The sequence below is a fragment of the Gadus macrocephalus genome, chromosome 18 (assembly GCF_031168955.1).
Source record: "Gadus macrocephalus chromosome 18, ASM3116895v1".
NCBI classification, from domain to species: Eukaryota; Metazoa; Chordata; class Actinopteri; order Gadiformes; family Gadidae; genus Gadus; species Gadus macrocephalus.
In genome coordinates this window covers 16,276,149-16,292,145 of record NC_082399.1, presented here as the reverse complement: position 1 = coordinate 16,292,145, position 15,997 = coordinate 16,276,149, and the positions used below count along the sequence as shown (strand labels likewise).

Sequence of the window (15,997 nt, the reverse complement as noted above, 5' to 3'; positions counted from 1 at the left end):
AATTGGAGAAGATAAGGTGTTGTTCCACTGACCAGGGGCGGAGAGGACTTAAGGAGCAGAACATTTCTTGATGTCTGAGGATTGAGGAACATCAAATATCCAGGCTGTCATATAATAAGGCCCGGACCTGTTCTCATAAAGGCCTGACGGTCACGGAACACGCATTTAGAAGAACGAGGCTGGCCTACTGCAGAGCCATCACCTCCACCCATCGCACCGTCACCGTCCCCCCTCGGACCCGAGCCCGCGTCACGCTCTGGGTTTCCCCGTCGAGATGTGTTTCCCCTAGTCCCAGATAATGACTGTCAGGATGCGTTCCCCCTGTTCTAAATGGTCAAATTGAATGATATCAGCCTGAAAATCACAGCACTTATCTGTTGTGGGGAAATAAGTCAGCAGTATGAATTTGAAAGATGTGTGAGCCTCCTTTCCTATGGAACAGAGGGGGAACAGTATCTGACAGTAATATTCCAAGCTGTCAGGATGCGTTCCCCCTGTTCTAAATGGTCAAATTGAATGATATCAGCCTGAAAATCACAGCACTTATCTCTTGTGGGGAAACAAGTCAGCAGTATGAATTTGAAAGATGTGTGAGCCTCCTTTCCTATGGAACAGAGGGCCTTTTCGGGTAATTTCGGACGGGGGCGGGGACTAGGGGAAACACATCTCGACGGGGAAACAGATCTCGACACAACACCGGGTTGTCCGGATCGTCCCGCGCGTTACACGGTAAGCGCGTGAGCAGTCGCCGTCCCGAGGGAGCATGGCACGTGAAAGATCGTCTGTTTGCATTGTCAATTATATAATACCTTCCTCTTCCGTATGTTCGGTCGCAATTCGCAACCGTAACGTTACCAAGGCGCTGATGACGTCACTCCGCCGTGATTGGCCCCCACGAATGATGCGCGCTCGCGGAGCCTTGACTGGTGCGCGGCAGCGCGGTGTAAAATTCGTCTCGTGCGGTAAACCTCTTTCTCGCGGGCTGTTCCGCCCTCTCGTACCATCCAGTCAGCTGTGAGCCGTTATGCCCGTGTGTTTGCCTTGGGGGCTCGTGGACACCGACCAAGCAAGCAGCACCGGGTTCTAGGAGAACCATAATAACAGGTGCACAACGATAGAAGGCTCGTGACAGTTGACGTCATCATCTTTGAATTTCCTCCTCTTCGCGCGCAGGACGACTGAAGAAGTAAGAGATCAGACCCCGAGTGACCCTTGAACGGTGCGGTCCGACGGGTCAGGAACCCGAGTGTGGGTGTTGGTAGAACGGCCCGTGTGGATCAGTCCACTGGTCCACAGAGCAGGCGGGACTGAGGTCGGGAAGTTAGGAGCATGTTGGGGTGTTTTGATCTTTCCGACGGGCCACCTGCTGCGCCCTCCGACCAGGTCCGATGGGGTCCGATGTGGAACTGGACTGATGATCGGATTGTGGTTGTCAGCCGATAGTCAACAGAAGATAGGATCAGTTTGATAACAGTACAGCCACCTTCATTTGGGGACATCGTCTTTAACCAGGAGTTTTGTTTAGCAGCTTTATAGCCTCATTAATGACAAATATTTTTCTGCTGTTTTTATAATGGGCAAGAAATGTATTTTCCAAGGGCTTTAAGTGGTAGTAATATAACACAGACCGATGACATTATTTGGATCATTTGAAGGTATTTGTACAACCAGATGTGTTTGTTATGTGGCCTGTACTGGGAGCAGACTGACTAACCCTGAGGCGACTCTGTCCCTCAGGACTGCTGAAGATCTCCACAGGTCCTGGTGGTCCGCCATGGCCCACACCAACACCAGCATTCCCCGTGGGGCGCTGGAGGATTCGCCTAACATGCTGGTCTATAGGAAGGTATTCTGTCTGTCTGTCTGTCTGTCTGTCTGTCTGTCTGTCTGTCTGTCTGTCTGCCTGTCTGTCTGTCTGTCTGTCTGTCTGTCTGTCTGTCTGTCTGTCTGTCTGTCTGTCTGTCTGTCTGTCTGTCTGTCTGTCTGTCTTCAGAGACACACACAAACACACACACACAGTACATTAAATACAGTTCCTATTGCTGGCTTGGATATAAGGGGCACCACATAGAGAACGTATAAGTAAGCTCTGTCCTGCTAGAGCTGGGCCTATGGGGGCCATGGGGGGGGTGACTGCTGAGCACTCATGGAGTCAGCATGGGGGAATGAGACTGGATGACCACTGTTCCGTTTTCTCCCCACGGAAGGGGTAACCCGGTGTACAAAGAATATTACTCGGTATTCCACTTTTGTTTGTTTATTTTTCAACAAAGGGAAAGCAGCTAATAAATCAAGTGGCTGCACACCGGGTCAAAGTTATGTACCAATAATACAACTCTTGCGCCACCTTTTTATTGGGCGAACACCGGTCACATGGACCCACAGCACACTGTTCTCTTAAAGAGGCACTACACCATTGGGCTGCCGAGCCTCAGACGTTTATCAATAACTTAACTAAGTAAATAAGAAATAACAAAACTACACAAATGGCAGACCTTCACAGAAAACACAACACCTCCCACTTAAGTTGATGATCTTATGATCCAGGCAACTTACCAAAATCAATGTTGCGATGCATCACAAGTTGCGATGTCGGCATCCCTGACGATCCCTTTACTATCAGGGTAGACTTTCAGAATCCGGCCCAGACGAAACTGACCTCTCAAAGCGTTTGGGTCAGCAATCCAGACGAGGTCGCCGACTTTGACGTTCCTCTCTGTCCGGTGCCACTTGTGTCGAACAAACAAATTTGGGCCAGCTAGTTCTCTCCACTTTGCCCAGAACCGGTCCACTCCGATTTGAATAGCCCTTAGTCGACGCCAGGGATGGGTCTCTAGGTCAAGCCCGCTGGTGTCTCCTCCAAGCGATGCTCGACCCAGTATTAGGGAGTTAGGTAGGGCTGTAACGATACACAAATTCACGATTCGGTTTGTATCACGATTTTTGACCCACGGTTCGATACATCCCACGATTCTTTTAAATTTAAAAAGCATTTTATTTAAACAACACTTAAATACCAATTATCTTAATGTAACATTTAATAACAAATAATTTGGAACACTGAACAGATTTGAACCGAAATAATACTATTAAAGTATAGCTAAATTAATAAAGAAATAACCAAAGATTGCAGTTGGAGGATGCTTTTTGCTGGTAGGCATAATAGGGCCCCTTTAACTGTTTGGTTGGTTTATTCAAATATCCTTATTAGCGCTTCTTATTAGGCTATGTAGCTTAAATAATGATAATTAAATAATCAGGCCGTATAGAATGCAACATGTTTAATAGCCTAACTTTCAATAGATGAGGAAAAACATGAACGTCGCAATAACGAGGCATAGTGTTACGAGTAGCATATGTGTGTGCGGGAGAATGGCAGTGTGCGTATGCGTGTGTGAGTGACGTCAGCGAGTGAGTGGACGAGCGAGGAGAGCGAGCGGTAGCGCGTGTGTCTAGTGAAGAAGCGAACGAGTCCGGTAGAATAAAGTACCCATCCTGTCAATAATCGGTGGCCGCTTCATTCCGACCTATAAGCAGACAAACTGCCAGTCAAATCACACAAAACAATAGAGACAGGATCACACAGGCAATTTTTTTCGCGCTTGGCCAACTCTGGATAAATGTCGTTCATATCGCATATGAGGACTTCGACGGCTGTGGAGAAATGCAATCCTCCGTAGCCACGGAGAGCTGTGATCACAGAGAGGGCATCTCGTCACATATTTACGGCATCGATAGGAGGGGGCGCTGTCAGCAGACTATTATTTAGACAAATTATTAGCAAATTTCAATCTGACAATTTGACTGAAGAGTTAGAAATGGCATATCGCGCTTCTGCCTTCTCACACTGCGAGACAGGTTCGTGGCTTTGAGTATCGCGATTTTCGGTTTGATACGCGTATCGTTACAGCCCTAGAGTTGGGTGTTAGATACTCGACCGAGTCTTCCTGTTCTTGAGCTCTGGCATCGATTGGACGCTCGTTTGTCAGGTTGGCTGCCTGATAGAACAGAGTCTGGAGTTCTCCCCATGTGAAAGACTCTGTAGCTCCTCCAAGGCTTGTGAGCGCCCTCTTCAAAAGCTTTACAGCAGCCTCCGCGGCTCCATTTCTGTGGGGTGCATCTGCGGGGTGGAACTCCCACTTCCACTCGGTCCCGTTCTTGGCGGCTACATCTTCCATTGGCGCAGCCTGCAGGCAAGCCAGGTGTTTATGCAGCTCACGCAGAGACGCCTTGGCGCCAACAAAATTGGTGCCTCTATCGGACCATAGTTTCTTTGGATGCCCCCGCAGAGCAACAAAGCGGGAGTACACTTGGAGGAAGCTTTCTGCCGACTGGTCATCTGTGAGGTCCGCATGGACGGCTCTCGAGGCCATACAACAGTAAACAATGCCCCAGACCTTCTTGCTTGTCCTTCTTTTAACAGCGTCTTTTACTTGTAAGGGGCCAAAAAGATCGAGGGTTGTGTACTCGAATGGGCTTGCTCTTTTGGTTCGCTCTTGAGGGAGATCACTCATTATTTGCCTGCACATCTCGGCTCTTTGCTTTCTGCAGGTGACACAGTTGTCCAGCACCTTCTTAACTGTCCTTCGTCCCTGCATGATCCAGGCTTTCCTTCTTGTCCGTAGAAGGGTAGAGGCGACACCTTCGTGGTTTTCCTCATGTGCCTCCATAGCCAGCAGGGTTGCTAGCCACGACTGGCATGGGATTAGCGGTACAGCCACCCTGTCCTCATCCCAACGTTGGATTCTCCCTCCGCAGAGAAAGAGTCCCGTCTTTTCCTCCTTCTGATCCACCAGGCGATCCAGGGTTGTGTCGCGGAACTTGACAACGTCTTGAGCTTCGAGAGCTACATCTTTGAAAGCTGTTGCTCTTTCTTCCACAGACAGGCATGGTCTTGCCTCCCACTTTGACTGAACTGGGGCCTGGCAGTTGCCACCCAGCCAGATTTCCACTGCTCGTCTTATCCAGGCGATGGTCCCGCACAACCGTGTCAGTGAACTGAACCTTCGGGGGTCCACAAGGCGCACAGGCGCACAAGCGCAACGCTGGTCGGGCCCGACCATTTCCTGGGCTGGGCTCAGGGCCGAGAACGCCTTCCTCCGAAGTTCCCCGATCTCTTCAGTGACAGAGGGGTTGATGTCTCCGGCGGTTTTCACCGGCCAATCTGATTCAGGCAGCTTCAAAAAACCAGGGCCTTCCTGCCAGACTGATCCCTCGGCAAGCTCCTCAGGGGATGCTCCCCTTGTGATGGGGTCGGCGATATTGTCTTTTCCTACGACCCACCTCCAGCTGTCCACTGGTCCGGCTTTTTGGATTTCTCCAATCCGGTTTGCAAAAAATGTCTGATAGCCATAGCTATCCTTCTGGATGGCTCCCAGGACTATCGACAAAATGGATCCACTGTTCGACCTTGATGTAGCAGTGCTTCTCGAAGTATGTCTTCAGGCGGGTTGCAAAGACAGCCCCACAAAGCTCTGCTTTAATGACATCACCTTTCTGGTCTAGAGGGGTGAGCTTGGCCTTTGATTCGACCAGCTTCACTACGACTCCATCTTGTTCCGTCTCCCACCGAAGGTAAAGAACGGCTCCGTAGGAAGTTTCGCTCCCGTCGGAAAACGTGATCCCCATCGGGCGGCCTATGGCTCCATGGGGTGTGAGGCTCCTATCAAATCTGACTTGGCCAAGCCTTACATACTGCTCAAAGAGCTTTATTGCAGCCTCTCGAAGACGTGTCGAGAGAGGATCATCCCAGGTGTCCTTGGAGGGACGGTCTCTTCCTGCTTCCTGAAAGGACTCTCTTATGAGCATCACTCCTCGTTGCTTGGCAGGTGAGGCCAGGCCGATGGGGTCATAGAACCCTGCAACCTGACACAGCAGCATGCGCCTGGTGAGAGGGTCGGGGGTGCCGTCTCTGATCTCATCCTCCCGTAGATCCAGCCCGGTTCTCATCTTTCCTCGCCTCTTTGAAAAGTTCACAGACGTTAGCACACGGAGTTTGTCAGATTCGGGTTCGTATCCCACTCCCAATGCCTTATTCTCTTCGAACGCATCTGGTTGGGGAGTATCAGGGTCTTTGGCTCTGTCGACCCGACGTTGTTGGGGTCAGTGGGTTTTTCACTCCTCCCACTTTGGCCTGTCAGGACCCAGGGCTTGAGGGAGAAACCCCCTGCTTTTAGGATCTCCTCCACTCCTTTGGTCATTTTAATCAGGGTTTGGAGGTCATTATGTGACGTCAATATGTCGTCCACGTAGCAGTCCTCTGTCAGCAGGGTGTCCGCGGAGGTCTTAAAAGTCTTAAAAAGTCTTAAATTCATTTTTCTAAATTTAAGGCCTTAAAAAGTCTTAAATTCATCAAAAATGTCATATGCTGGTCTTAAATTTATAACTCGGAGGTCTTAAATTTGTCGGGGCAGGGTTATTTAATTTTTTTTTTTTCTCGCGGGACTTTTCGGGAAGGAGATGTATGAGGGGCTACTTTCTTGCTAGCTGCATATATAAACGGATGTCTGCACGCTTGCTAGCTAGTCTGCAACAATGGGTAAATGCAAGTTCAACGTCAGTTGGCTGGAAGACGTCCGTTTCCGAGGTTGGCTAGCGTCCGTTGCCAACCCAGAACAGGCCAGATGCATTCCGTGCAAAAGTAGCCTACATTCAAGCTCGGCACCATGGGGATTAAGGCTGTCGTCAGCCATATGCAGAGCCAAAAACATAAAACCTCTGCCAGGAGCCACACACAGACTCCAGCCATTTCTACGTTTTGCATCTCTGCCCCGGCGCTACCGCCGCAGACGGTCCGCGCTGCTAGCACTGACCTGAGGGCAGCATTTGGTGCGACACCAACACTGAAAGCGGAGGTGTTGTGGATTCTAAACACAGTGGTCAAGCACCAGTCCTAAAACTCGAATGAGGGGATAGGAGATCTCTTCGGTTTGATGTTCCCTGACTCTCAAATCGCGAGCACCTTTACTGTCCGTCCACACCAGAAGCGAATTGAGCGACCAAATCGCCGGAAGTCATTCACTTTCTATGGGCAAGAGCGACCAAAGCGACCAAAGCGACCAACGCTACCAGCGGCCAAAGTTGAGCGACCAGAGCGTCAAAAAGAAGTTGAAAACTTTTTAACTTTATGCAAATGACTATTATTCGCTTCAGCGACCAAACACTGACAGCCAATCGGAATGTAGACGCTCTTCGCTTGCGTGGATCCCAGGGAACATCGGCAGGCACTTTGGTTCCTACCTACCTTTATTCACTCACTGAACAAAATGTCGGCTGAAGTATTAATCGCGGCTGTAACTGGGCACCCGGTGTTGTACGAACCCACCCTTTTTCAGTTCAGAGATCGAAACGCCATAGTGGTTTGGATATCAAGTGATGATAAGCGGGAGTATTTATAGGCTACATCTAGAACGTTCGTATTTAAGCGGGAATCATTATAATTTGCTCTACATGCCACCAATCTAACCAACCAATCGCGTGTAGCATGCTTTAAACAAAACCGTCACATAAACAAACTAATCGACAAGACGAGGGATAAATGACAAGGGATATATCTCTTGTCTTTTATCCCTCTATTCCCCACTATTCACGGAGCCTGAGGTGAATAATTTTTAATTAAATAGTCTAGATAGATAGATAGTCAAGTCTTTATTAATACCAAACGACACAAATCGTCGGGAATCCATTTAGGTGGTTCGTCCCACACAGGACAGTAGCCTACAAGACCACACAGAACAAGTCTGACTGGACATACACACAATACATCACATTAAAACTAGACACGCGTTGATAGATAGATAGACAGAAAGGCCTAGATAGATAGATATGTTCCATTATTTGCCTTGCGGAGCCAACCAGTCCTGTGCACGTATGCAAATTAGCCATGTGCGCCAACGTCTATTTGTTTTGAATGCGACGAATGAGTGCAGATCATGATTTGCAGATCCAGATCAGTGAAACATATTTCAACTACTACAGCACGCAGGGTTTTTTGTTCTCGGTTGTAATTAGCCTACATTTTAGGATTTTTTTTATATTGGGGGGAATCACTGTCCTACTTGTTGTCGAAGCACTTTATCGAACAAGCAAAACCGTCTCGGCAATATGGCCAAGGTGTATGGGAGAGTTCAATATTTGATATGGCTGTCTGTAGGGCCTACTAAACGCATACGGCTCCTTTAAATGCGTCTGCATAATTGAATTGTAGGTCATGAGCGACTTGAGCGACCAAAGCGAACAGAAAAATTTGCAGCGAATATTCGCAGCGACCAAAGCGTCTTTGACACTTTGGTCGCTCCTGGTGTGGACGTACAGTTACTGCTGGAAGGGACAAAACGGCGTATATAACTCGCTTCGGACCAGTGCCTTTCATCCGAAACGAGCGAATCTGCAGCGTCAACAAGGCTGATTTTGTTTTGATATTTGAGACGTTGAACCACGCCACTAAAAGCAAGCAACTTGACGTGCACGTCCGATATTGGGTCGGAGATCGAGTGCATTCCCGGTACTTGGGCTCGCAATTCATGGGGCCCCACATATATGGGGGTAAAAGGGATGATGATACATAATATTTTTTAGACAATATGCAGAATCTTTTCACTTACTAATTAACACGGTCGGCTATTTTGCCAGCACGCCACCCTAGCCATATTATGGGCAACCGTGTTCCCCTTGGCTGTGATTTGAACTTTGAATTCCTCGTAGGAGTTCATAATAATACATTGCTCTCTTTGGATGAAATACACCGCTCTTGCGCGATTTATTTTGCATAAGGGTGAGTCAAATGACGCGAGAAACGCCCCTTTTATGTGAACGCGCATTGAACCTAAAGCGGAAAACCTGGTTCAACTAATTGAATCTAAAGTGAGCGTCGTGGTACCATTTAACTGTGATTGCGAGTTGCGGCTCTGTCGAGCCAGGTTTTCCCAAGAAAGCCTGGGTATGTTCAACGAGGTTCGTGGTATAGCCTACCCCCCAGGTCTTACAGAAGGCATTTATTTAATGGTGAAAATATTATTAATCAGTGGCGTAAATATCGACGGTGCAACCGGTGCAGCTGCCCGGGGGCCCAGACGCTGTCACCCCCCTCTCAACAACTTACAACTTGGGTGCACTATAAATACGTGCTGGGGCACCCAAATTAAAAATGTAGGCGCACCAGTGCACCCAAGGAAAGAGTTAGTCTGGAGCCCTGGAGTATCACTTTATGTTCAATAAACAGACAGAAAGTAAACTTGAATGAGTCTCATTGAGTGACCATGCTATGCTTGGGTTGTAATACAGCGGGATCCCCCCCACCATCGCGGGTTTAAGGTCTTAAATTTCATTCAAGGTGGTATTAAAAAGGTCTTAAAAAGTCTTAAATTTGACTTGCTGAAACCTGCAGATACCCTGGTCAGGATCCGGCGTTCTGCAACCATGGATGCAAACTGGGGCAGGTTTGCCGTCTCTCTCATGGCAACCTGAGCGATGCATCCGGCAGGCTTGTCGCCGATGTTGACCCTGACGACGGCAAACACACCGATTTCATCATCGGGGTTATCCCTCCAGAGGAATCGATGGAGGTGTACCTCCTCGTCCTTCAGCCACACTGAATTATAAAAAAATTTAACATCACCAAGAGCAGCGTACAATCTGCTCCTGAATCTCAGGAGGACGCCTCGGATTTGGTTGAGGACATCAGGGCCTTTGTGCAGAAGGTTGTTCAGGCTCATCCCTTTAAACTCCTGGCTACTGTTCCAGACTATCCTCACTGGCGTTGAGCTAGAATGAGGATTCGGGGCGACCAGATGGCTGATGTACCAGATCGGCCCGTTCCAGCCCTCAATCTCTTTCTTTGTAAGCTTGATGGCTGCTCCTCTTGATACCATCTCGCGGATCTGCTCTCCATATGCCGCTTTCCATACAGGTTCTCTTGCCAGTCGAGCCTCGGTGTTCCGGAAGGTTGCTTCCGCTGCTCGGCGGTTATCTGGCAGAATCGCTGGGTCGGCCTTCCATGGGTAGGCCGCATCCCAGTGTGGGGCGTCACTGTGCTTGTCTACTAGCACATACGAGAGGCAGTCCTTTATTTTCTCTAACTCCCTTTCTTCTCCAAGGGTCATCTCTTTGCCTCCCGGGGGACACTTGCTGCACTTGCAGCTCCCGCATTTCGGGTCACATGCTGCTCCAATACTGTCCCACTTGAACCACTCAAACACCTCTTTATTCGTGGCAGTGGTGCTGCTGAGTGTCACTTTTTCCATCCTCGTTGGGTCCTCGTCACTCAGGTCTATGGTATCCACAAGGACCTCCTTGTACACCCTTGAGGATGTTCTCATGGACCTTGCAAAGTGGGTTTCGGACTGGTGCAGCGTTAGGTCGACCATCTCGAAGAGATCAGGGTGAGTACCGCCAACAGTTTTGCCCAGTGGGCCGTCCCAGAGGACTAGATCTCCCTCCATCTTGAACGGCTGTGGAACTAGGCGACCTTCCCTGTGGCTGATCAAAAGATCTATGTTCTCAGGACGGACCAGTTCTTCTGCAGCGACGTCGGGAAAGATCTTTTGCAGTTGCTGCGGAGTGACAGGCTGACTTATCTCCGCGATACTCTCCAGGCCATAGCAGAGCAGTTTGTGTTCCGTTACCGTCCCCTTGGTGGTCTTCACTCTTAGACGCAGGGAGTATCTCTTGGTTGTGACAGTCTTTCTCATCCCTCCTACTCCATGGACGATTAACTTAATGCTCTCACCAATCAGTCCAAGGCGTTGGGCAGCGTTGTTTGTTATATAGTTGGTGTCAGAGGCCAGGTCAATAAGAGCACCGATTAGCTGGCCTGAGTTAGTGGTTACGTCCAGCAACATCATTACCACCGGGTATTCTTTCAGTCCACCTCCAGCAGTGCAGATCGTTGTTGAGACTTTGTTGGAAAATGCCTTCCTGAATTCTGCTCTCAGTTCCGGAGTGACTTTCGCCAGGAGCTCTACCTGCTGGCTGGTCATCCCGAGGCCTTTTCGTTCCACCCTCTTGGTACCTTGCTCCTCGCTACCAGTGTCTTTTTCTTGAGCGATGAACTTGGGGCAGAGCAGATAATGGTGAGACTCTTCTCTGCGGCAGTCCATTTTACTGCAGAGAAACTTTGGGTTGCAACGGCCATCCTTTAGGTGGAAGCACAGGCACAGATTGCATCCCCCATGGGTCTTTAGATGGGCCTTTCTCCTCTGGAGATCCATCTCCCTGAAGGCTTTGCAGGCAAACAGCCTGCCAGCGTGTGTCTCATCGGCACAGGCAGTGCATGAGCCCAAGCATGAGCCCGTTGACTGGGACCCTCTTTGGCCTGAGGTGGCTTTGGAGAACGCTTTCTTGGCTCCTCTTTCTTGCTTGTCTGCCGGGCCTCTCACTGAGGGGCTCCACTCTCCAGGAATTGCCTCCAGCAGATCCAGCTCCTCCAGAATTGCCTCCTGTTTCTTCAGGAAGCGCAGTAAGCAGTCGAAGTGGTTAGATGGAGCAAAACCATTCGCAGCCTCAAACTTGTGTTCAATCCATTTCTCCTTCAGAGAGCTTGGGAGCTTGCTTTCAAGGGACTGTGCTACCCAACGGTTCTTTATAACATCCTCTTCTCCCAGGATCATAAGGTTGCTAAGGGCCCGCTCCACAGTTTGGATCAGTTCAATTGCTTTCCTGGGGTCGTTTCCTTTTACGGGGAGTAGGGCCTGAACCTCCTCGGATATCCTCAGGACGATTTTCGCCTTGTTCCCGAAGCGGTTGTCGAGGCGCCTGAACATTTCATCCGCCGACGCACAGCTGGACAGAACCAGGTCTTTTTTCACTCTGTCGCTGAGACTTGCTAGGAGATGGAACCTTGTAACCCCAGCCGTCCTCTGTGGGTTTCCCAGCTGTTCCAGCTCTTCCCACTCAGCCTTCCACCGGTAGTAGTCGGTCATGTCTCCTGAGAACGTGGGCAGGCGTGTTCTTTCAAGACTGATCCGTGGTCTGAAGCCGTACACCCCGGGATTCATGCCAGGGATGCTTTGTGGTGGTGCGTGTGGGAAGTTCGGAACCGCAGGCGCCGCCTCTTCTCCCCCGTCAAGCTCTTCAGTCCGCTTCAACTTTTTCCAGCTCTGCACCCAGTCATGCAGTCTGTTTCCCAGGTTGTATAGCTGCTGCTTGTACACTGTTGTCTTGGCTTCAGAGACAATGGTTTCCCATTCAAGCACCTTCCGCTCGAGCATGCTGATCCTCTCCTCCAGGCTCTCTCTCAGGACTTGACAGTCTTCCTCCGGCAACTCCTTCACGTCAGTGTACTCAACCTCGGCACATTTCTCCTCTGCACCGTCGGCGTACAGTTTTATTTCGACATAGGCGAATTTGAACCATAATGTCTCCTTAGCGAGCCGCAGCGTGTCTGTGTATGTGTCAAGGCACTTCGCCGTTTTCTCCTCTGCATGAGCTGCTTCTTCTTCTGCCTTTTCCACTCCTCCCAGAGCATCAATATATTCGAGACCAGTATCGTGCACCTTTTCAAAGTCCACACCAAGTGTTCTGATCTCGTCAATTTTTCCTAGGAGATCTACAGTGAGGGACAGCTTCTTCGCTCTCTTGCTGAAGAGGGCCTGTGCTGTTGAGCGCTTTCCTTTCAGGGCCGCTAATTCTGCCAAATCCATCTTCCTTTTCTCGCACTGACCAAGGCGCTGTTCCACAGAGGGGTCTATTCGGCCTATTCCTCTTCCTTTGGTGCTCCTTCACTGGTCAATGCTGATAGGGCGGTGACAGACTTGGCTCTTGGCTTGATGTGCTCAGGCCGTTTGATTTATTAGTGTTCCGTTTTCTCCCCACGGAAGGGGTAACCCGGTGTACAAAGAATATTACTCGGTATTCCACTTTTGTTTGTTTATTTTTCAACAAAGGGAAAGCAGCTAATAAATCAAGTGGCTGCACACCGGGTCAAAGTTATGTACCAATAATACAACTCTTGCGCCACCTTTTTATTGGGCGAACACCGGTCACATGGACCCACAGCACACTGTTCTCTTAAAGAGGCACTACACCATTGAGCTGCCGAGCCTCAGACGTTTATCAATAACTTAACTAAGTGAATAAGAAATAACAAAACTACACAAATGGCAGACCTTCACAGAAAACACAACAACCACTGAGCCAACGGGGGGCTCCTAGTCGGGTTTGGCCCAGAGGGAGGACTCTTTTATCCAAAGCGACAACCATTCATTCACACATTCGCACACCGACGGCGGAGTCAAGAACAGGTAGGCTGAGGCGTCTTGCTTAGGGACACCTCGACACTCCAAAAGGAGTGTCCGAGCCGGCTATCGAACTAGCAACCTTCCGGTTACCTGTCAACCCTCTCCATCTACTGAGCATGGATTTCTGAGGGAGTGATTCCTCTGTAGGTTACATTGTGGCCTCGTCGATTTCCCTACAGAAACTATTTTCCTTCTTCCTGTCGTGTTCTCTGCTGTCCTCATTCTCCTGCCCCATCTGACCCGCCGTATGCAGGCCAGGAAGCAGAATGAGTGAGGTTGAATGGTATTGCGGTGTGAGCGTTGTGAGCCTTTTCATGGACCCCTCTGCATTCTGCTGCAGTCCTTAATGAGGTTCAGATATCACTTAACCTTTAACCAGAAACACCCCAGGAAGGAGAGATAGCACCACTCATTAGGACAGAACTAATGTCACTGCACGCACGCACGCACACTTGCGCACACACAGCCACGCACGCAGGCAGGCAGACACAAAGACAGACAGATAGACAGACAAACTTTTGTCTTAAAGACAGACATTTTTATCACAAATGTAATATTTCTCTATAATGTGTACATGTGTCTGTGGGTGAAGTATTCAGAAGCCTGTTATCTAGAGTAGGGCTGCACAATATATCGAATTTTTATCGCGATGACGATATTGGCGTCCCACGATGACACGTAGTGTTCCCGCGATATTTTCGCGATATTTTTTTTAAATGTATTTATTTTTTTATTTTTTTATTTTTTTAAATTTACATTTAAATTTTAAATAATGCGTCCGCAAAAAAAAGAAAACGAAAAAAGAAAGAGCCCCGCCCATGCAGTAAACGCTCTACCTCCGTTGCAAAGCAAACCAAGCGCTCCCTGTACACCTGTCTGCGATTGCGTGGGTCCGGCGCGAAGCGTGAAAACAGGGGGAGGGGGGGGGGGGCGTGGCCTGGCGGCAATTTGCCGCTGAGCACAGTGTGTGGCTCCTACCACAAGGGGGTGGTAGAAATTCGAAAGATTTTTTTTTCAATGAATAATCGTGGTAAATAATCGTGATATCAATATTGATCAAAATAATCGTGATAATCATTTTGGCAATAATCGTGCAGCCCTAATCTAGAGTAGCAAACATGGAAGACTGAATTGCAGCATGAATAATATTGCTTCTACTTCAAATAAAGTAAAATAAAAATATTCAAATATTAGCTCGCTCTATTGAGATTAATTGAGATTTTATTTGATTATTCTGATGTGACAGTGAGGGGCGATCTGACAACAGCTGTCGATTTAAAGCTAATGTGTTTGATCAATAGAAGATTTAACGTTCTTCTTGTTTTTTCCTCCACACAACAACATAAGAGATCAGGTTAAAAGTCAAATACAAATAAAAACACAACAAATTCAACAGTTTAATGAGTAAAGGCTTGTGGAGTTTGCTTCTGGTGCATCCGCTCGAAGCCAGATAACAGAACAGAATTGAGGAGACAACAAGTTATACATAAATACAACACAACAAATAAACAACCTTTAGCTACATAAAAAGTGCAGTGCATATTCTGTCAATTATTCTGGAAAAAGGTTCAATTTGGTGCAGCTGCGAGATAAGTGCATTGCAGGCAAACTTTATAGGGACAGGAACAGGAGCTATGGTGGAGGTTGAAATTGATTCACTTTTCAGACATTAACCTTTCCAGGGTCCGGTACTCAGGCTGTGTTGATGCGTGGGGCAGTGTTTCCGCTAGAAGAAATTGGTGCCGGTCATGTGACCGGGAAGGTTTCATTTTACCGGTCAAATTGAAAGAAAAAACGGTCGGATATTGTCCGTGTTTATTGCACTTAAAAAAATGGATAGGCAGGCTATATAAAGAAGAAGAAGTGTGTGATCATATTTTGATTCGCCATGGTTGTTAAATACCGGTGCTCCGCAAAGCTTGCCGCCGGCTTTCGCTAGCTTGCCGCCGTTTAGTTCATAAACCTACGGTAGTCTATAGGGGAGCGTGTCTATAGCTGTGTTCGAAATCGTTCCCTATTCACTCACTCACTATTCCCTATATAGTGTCCCTGATATAGTGCACTATTTAGAGAACAAACAAACGAGAATTCGGACACTACGCTTAAGATTTCTAAACGTCATTTGCGTCAGTAAATGTGCCGGGTATTTGTGTGACGCAGACAGATGCGCCAACATCATGTAAACAAACCGGTCACTCACGACGAAAGCTGGAGGTTGTATTGATGTTGAATTTTACATTTCCTTGTTTAATTCATTTTGAATGTTAAATATTCTATGTTAAATCCCAAATAAATTGTTGACATTTCTAAACGAAAGCCGGAGACACTATATAAGTCCACTATATAGTGCCCTATATAGTATATAGTGCCCTATATAGTGGACCACTGAGAATTCGAACACCCTACAAAATGGCGTGCACCCTATTTAGTGCACTACATCCATGATAGGGAACGATTTCGAACACAGCTTATGTTCCCCGAGTCCTATGTTCCCCTCTTTGTATGAGACTGGGGAACATAGGACCCTTTTTTTTTAAAAAGGGTCCTATGTTCCCTGCTTTTCCCAAAAAGGGTCCTATGTTCCCCGATATGTATGTGACCGGGGAACATAGGACCCTTTTTTTAAAAAGGGTTCTATGTTCCCCGGTCTGTTACTTTTTCCACCATTACTGCCAAATTACGGCCGAGATAACTACCATTGCATGTCTTTACCTTTTGTGGAAGAGGGAGAGACGTCGGAGAACCTGACGCAGTATATTCAT

At 48.2% G+C, this 15,997-nt stretch overlaps 1 protein-coding gene across 2 annotated transcripts in view; it reads left to right on the top strand.

Annotated features, from left to right (window-relative positions):
• Positions 1-887: 887 nt before the first annotated feature.
• The window catches only part of LOC132447029 (regulator of G-protein signaling 7-like), a 45,563-nt gene continuing 30,453 nt past the window's right edge, over positions 888-15,997 (top strand). Inside the window, exons 1-2 of one of the 2 annotated variants that reach the window (XM_060037639.1) lie at positions 888-1,186; positions 1,738-1,846. In XM_060037639.1, coding sequence (XP_059893622.1) covers positions 1,775-1,846 — 72 coding nt within the window. In that variant the 5' untranslated portion in view covers positions 888-1,186; positions 1,738-1,774. The remainder of the gene's footprint in view (positions 1,187-1,737; positions 1,847-15,997) is intronic. The other variant, XM_060037638.1, reaches the window with a different exon arrangement.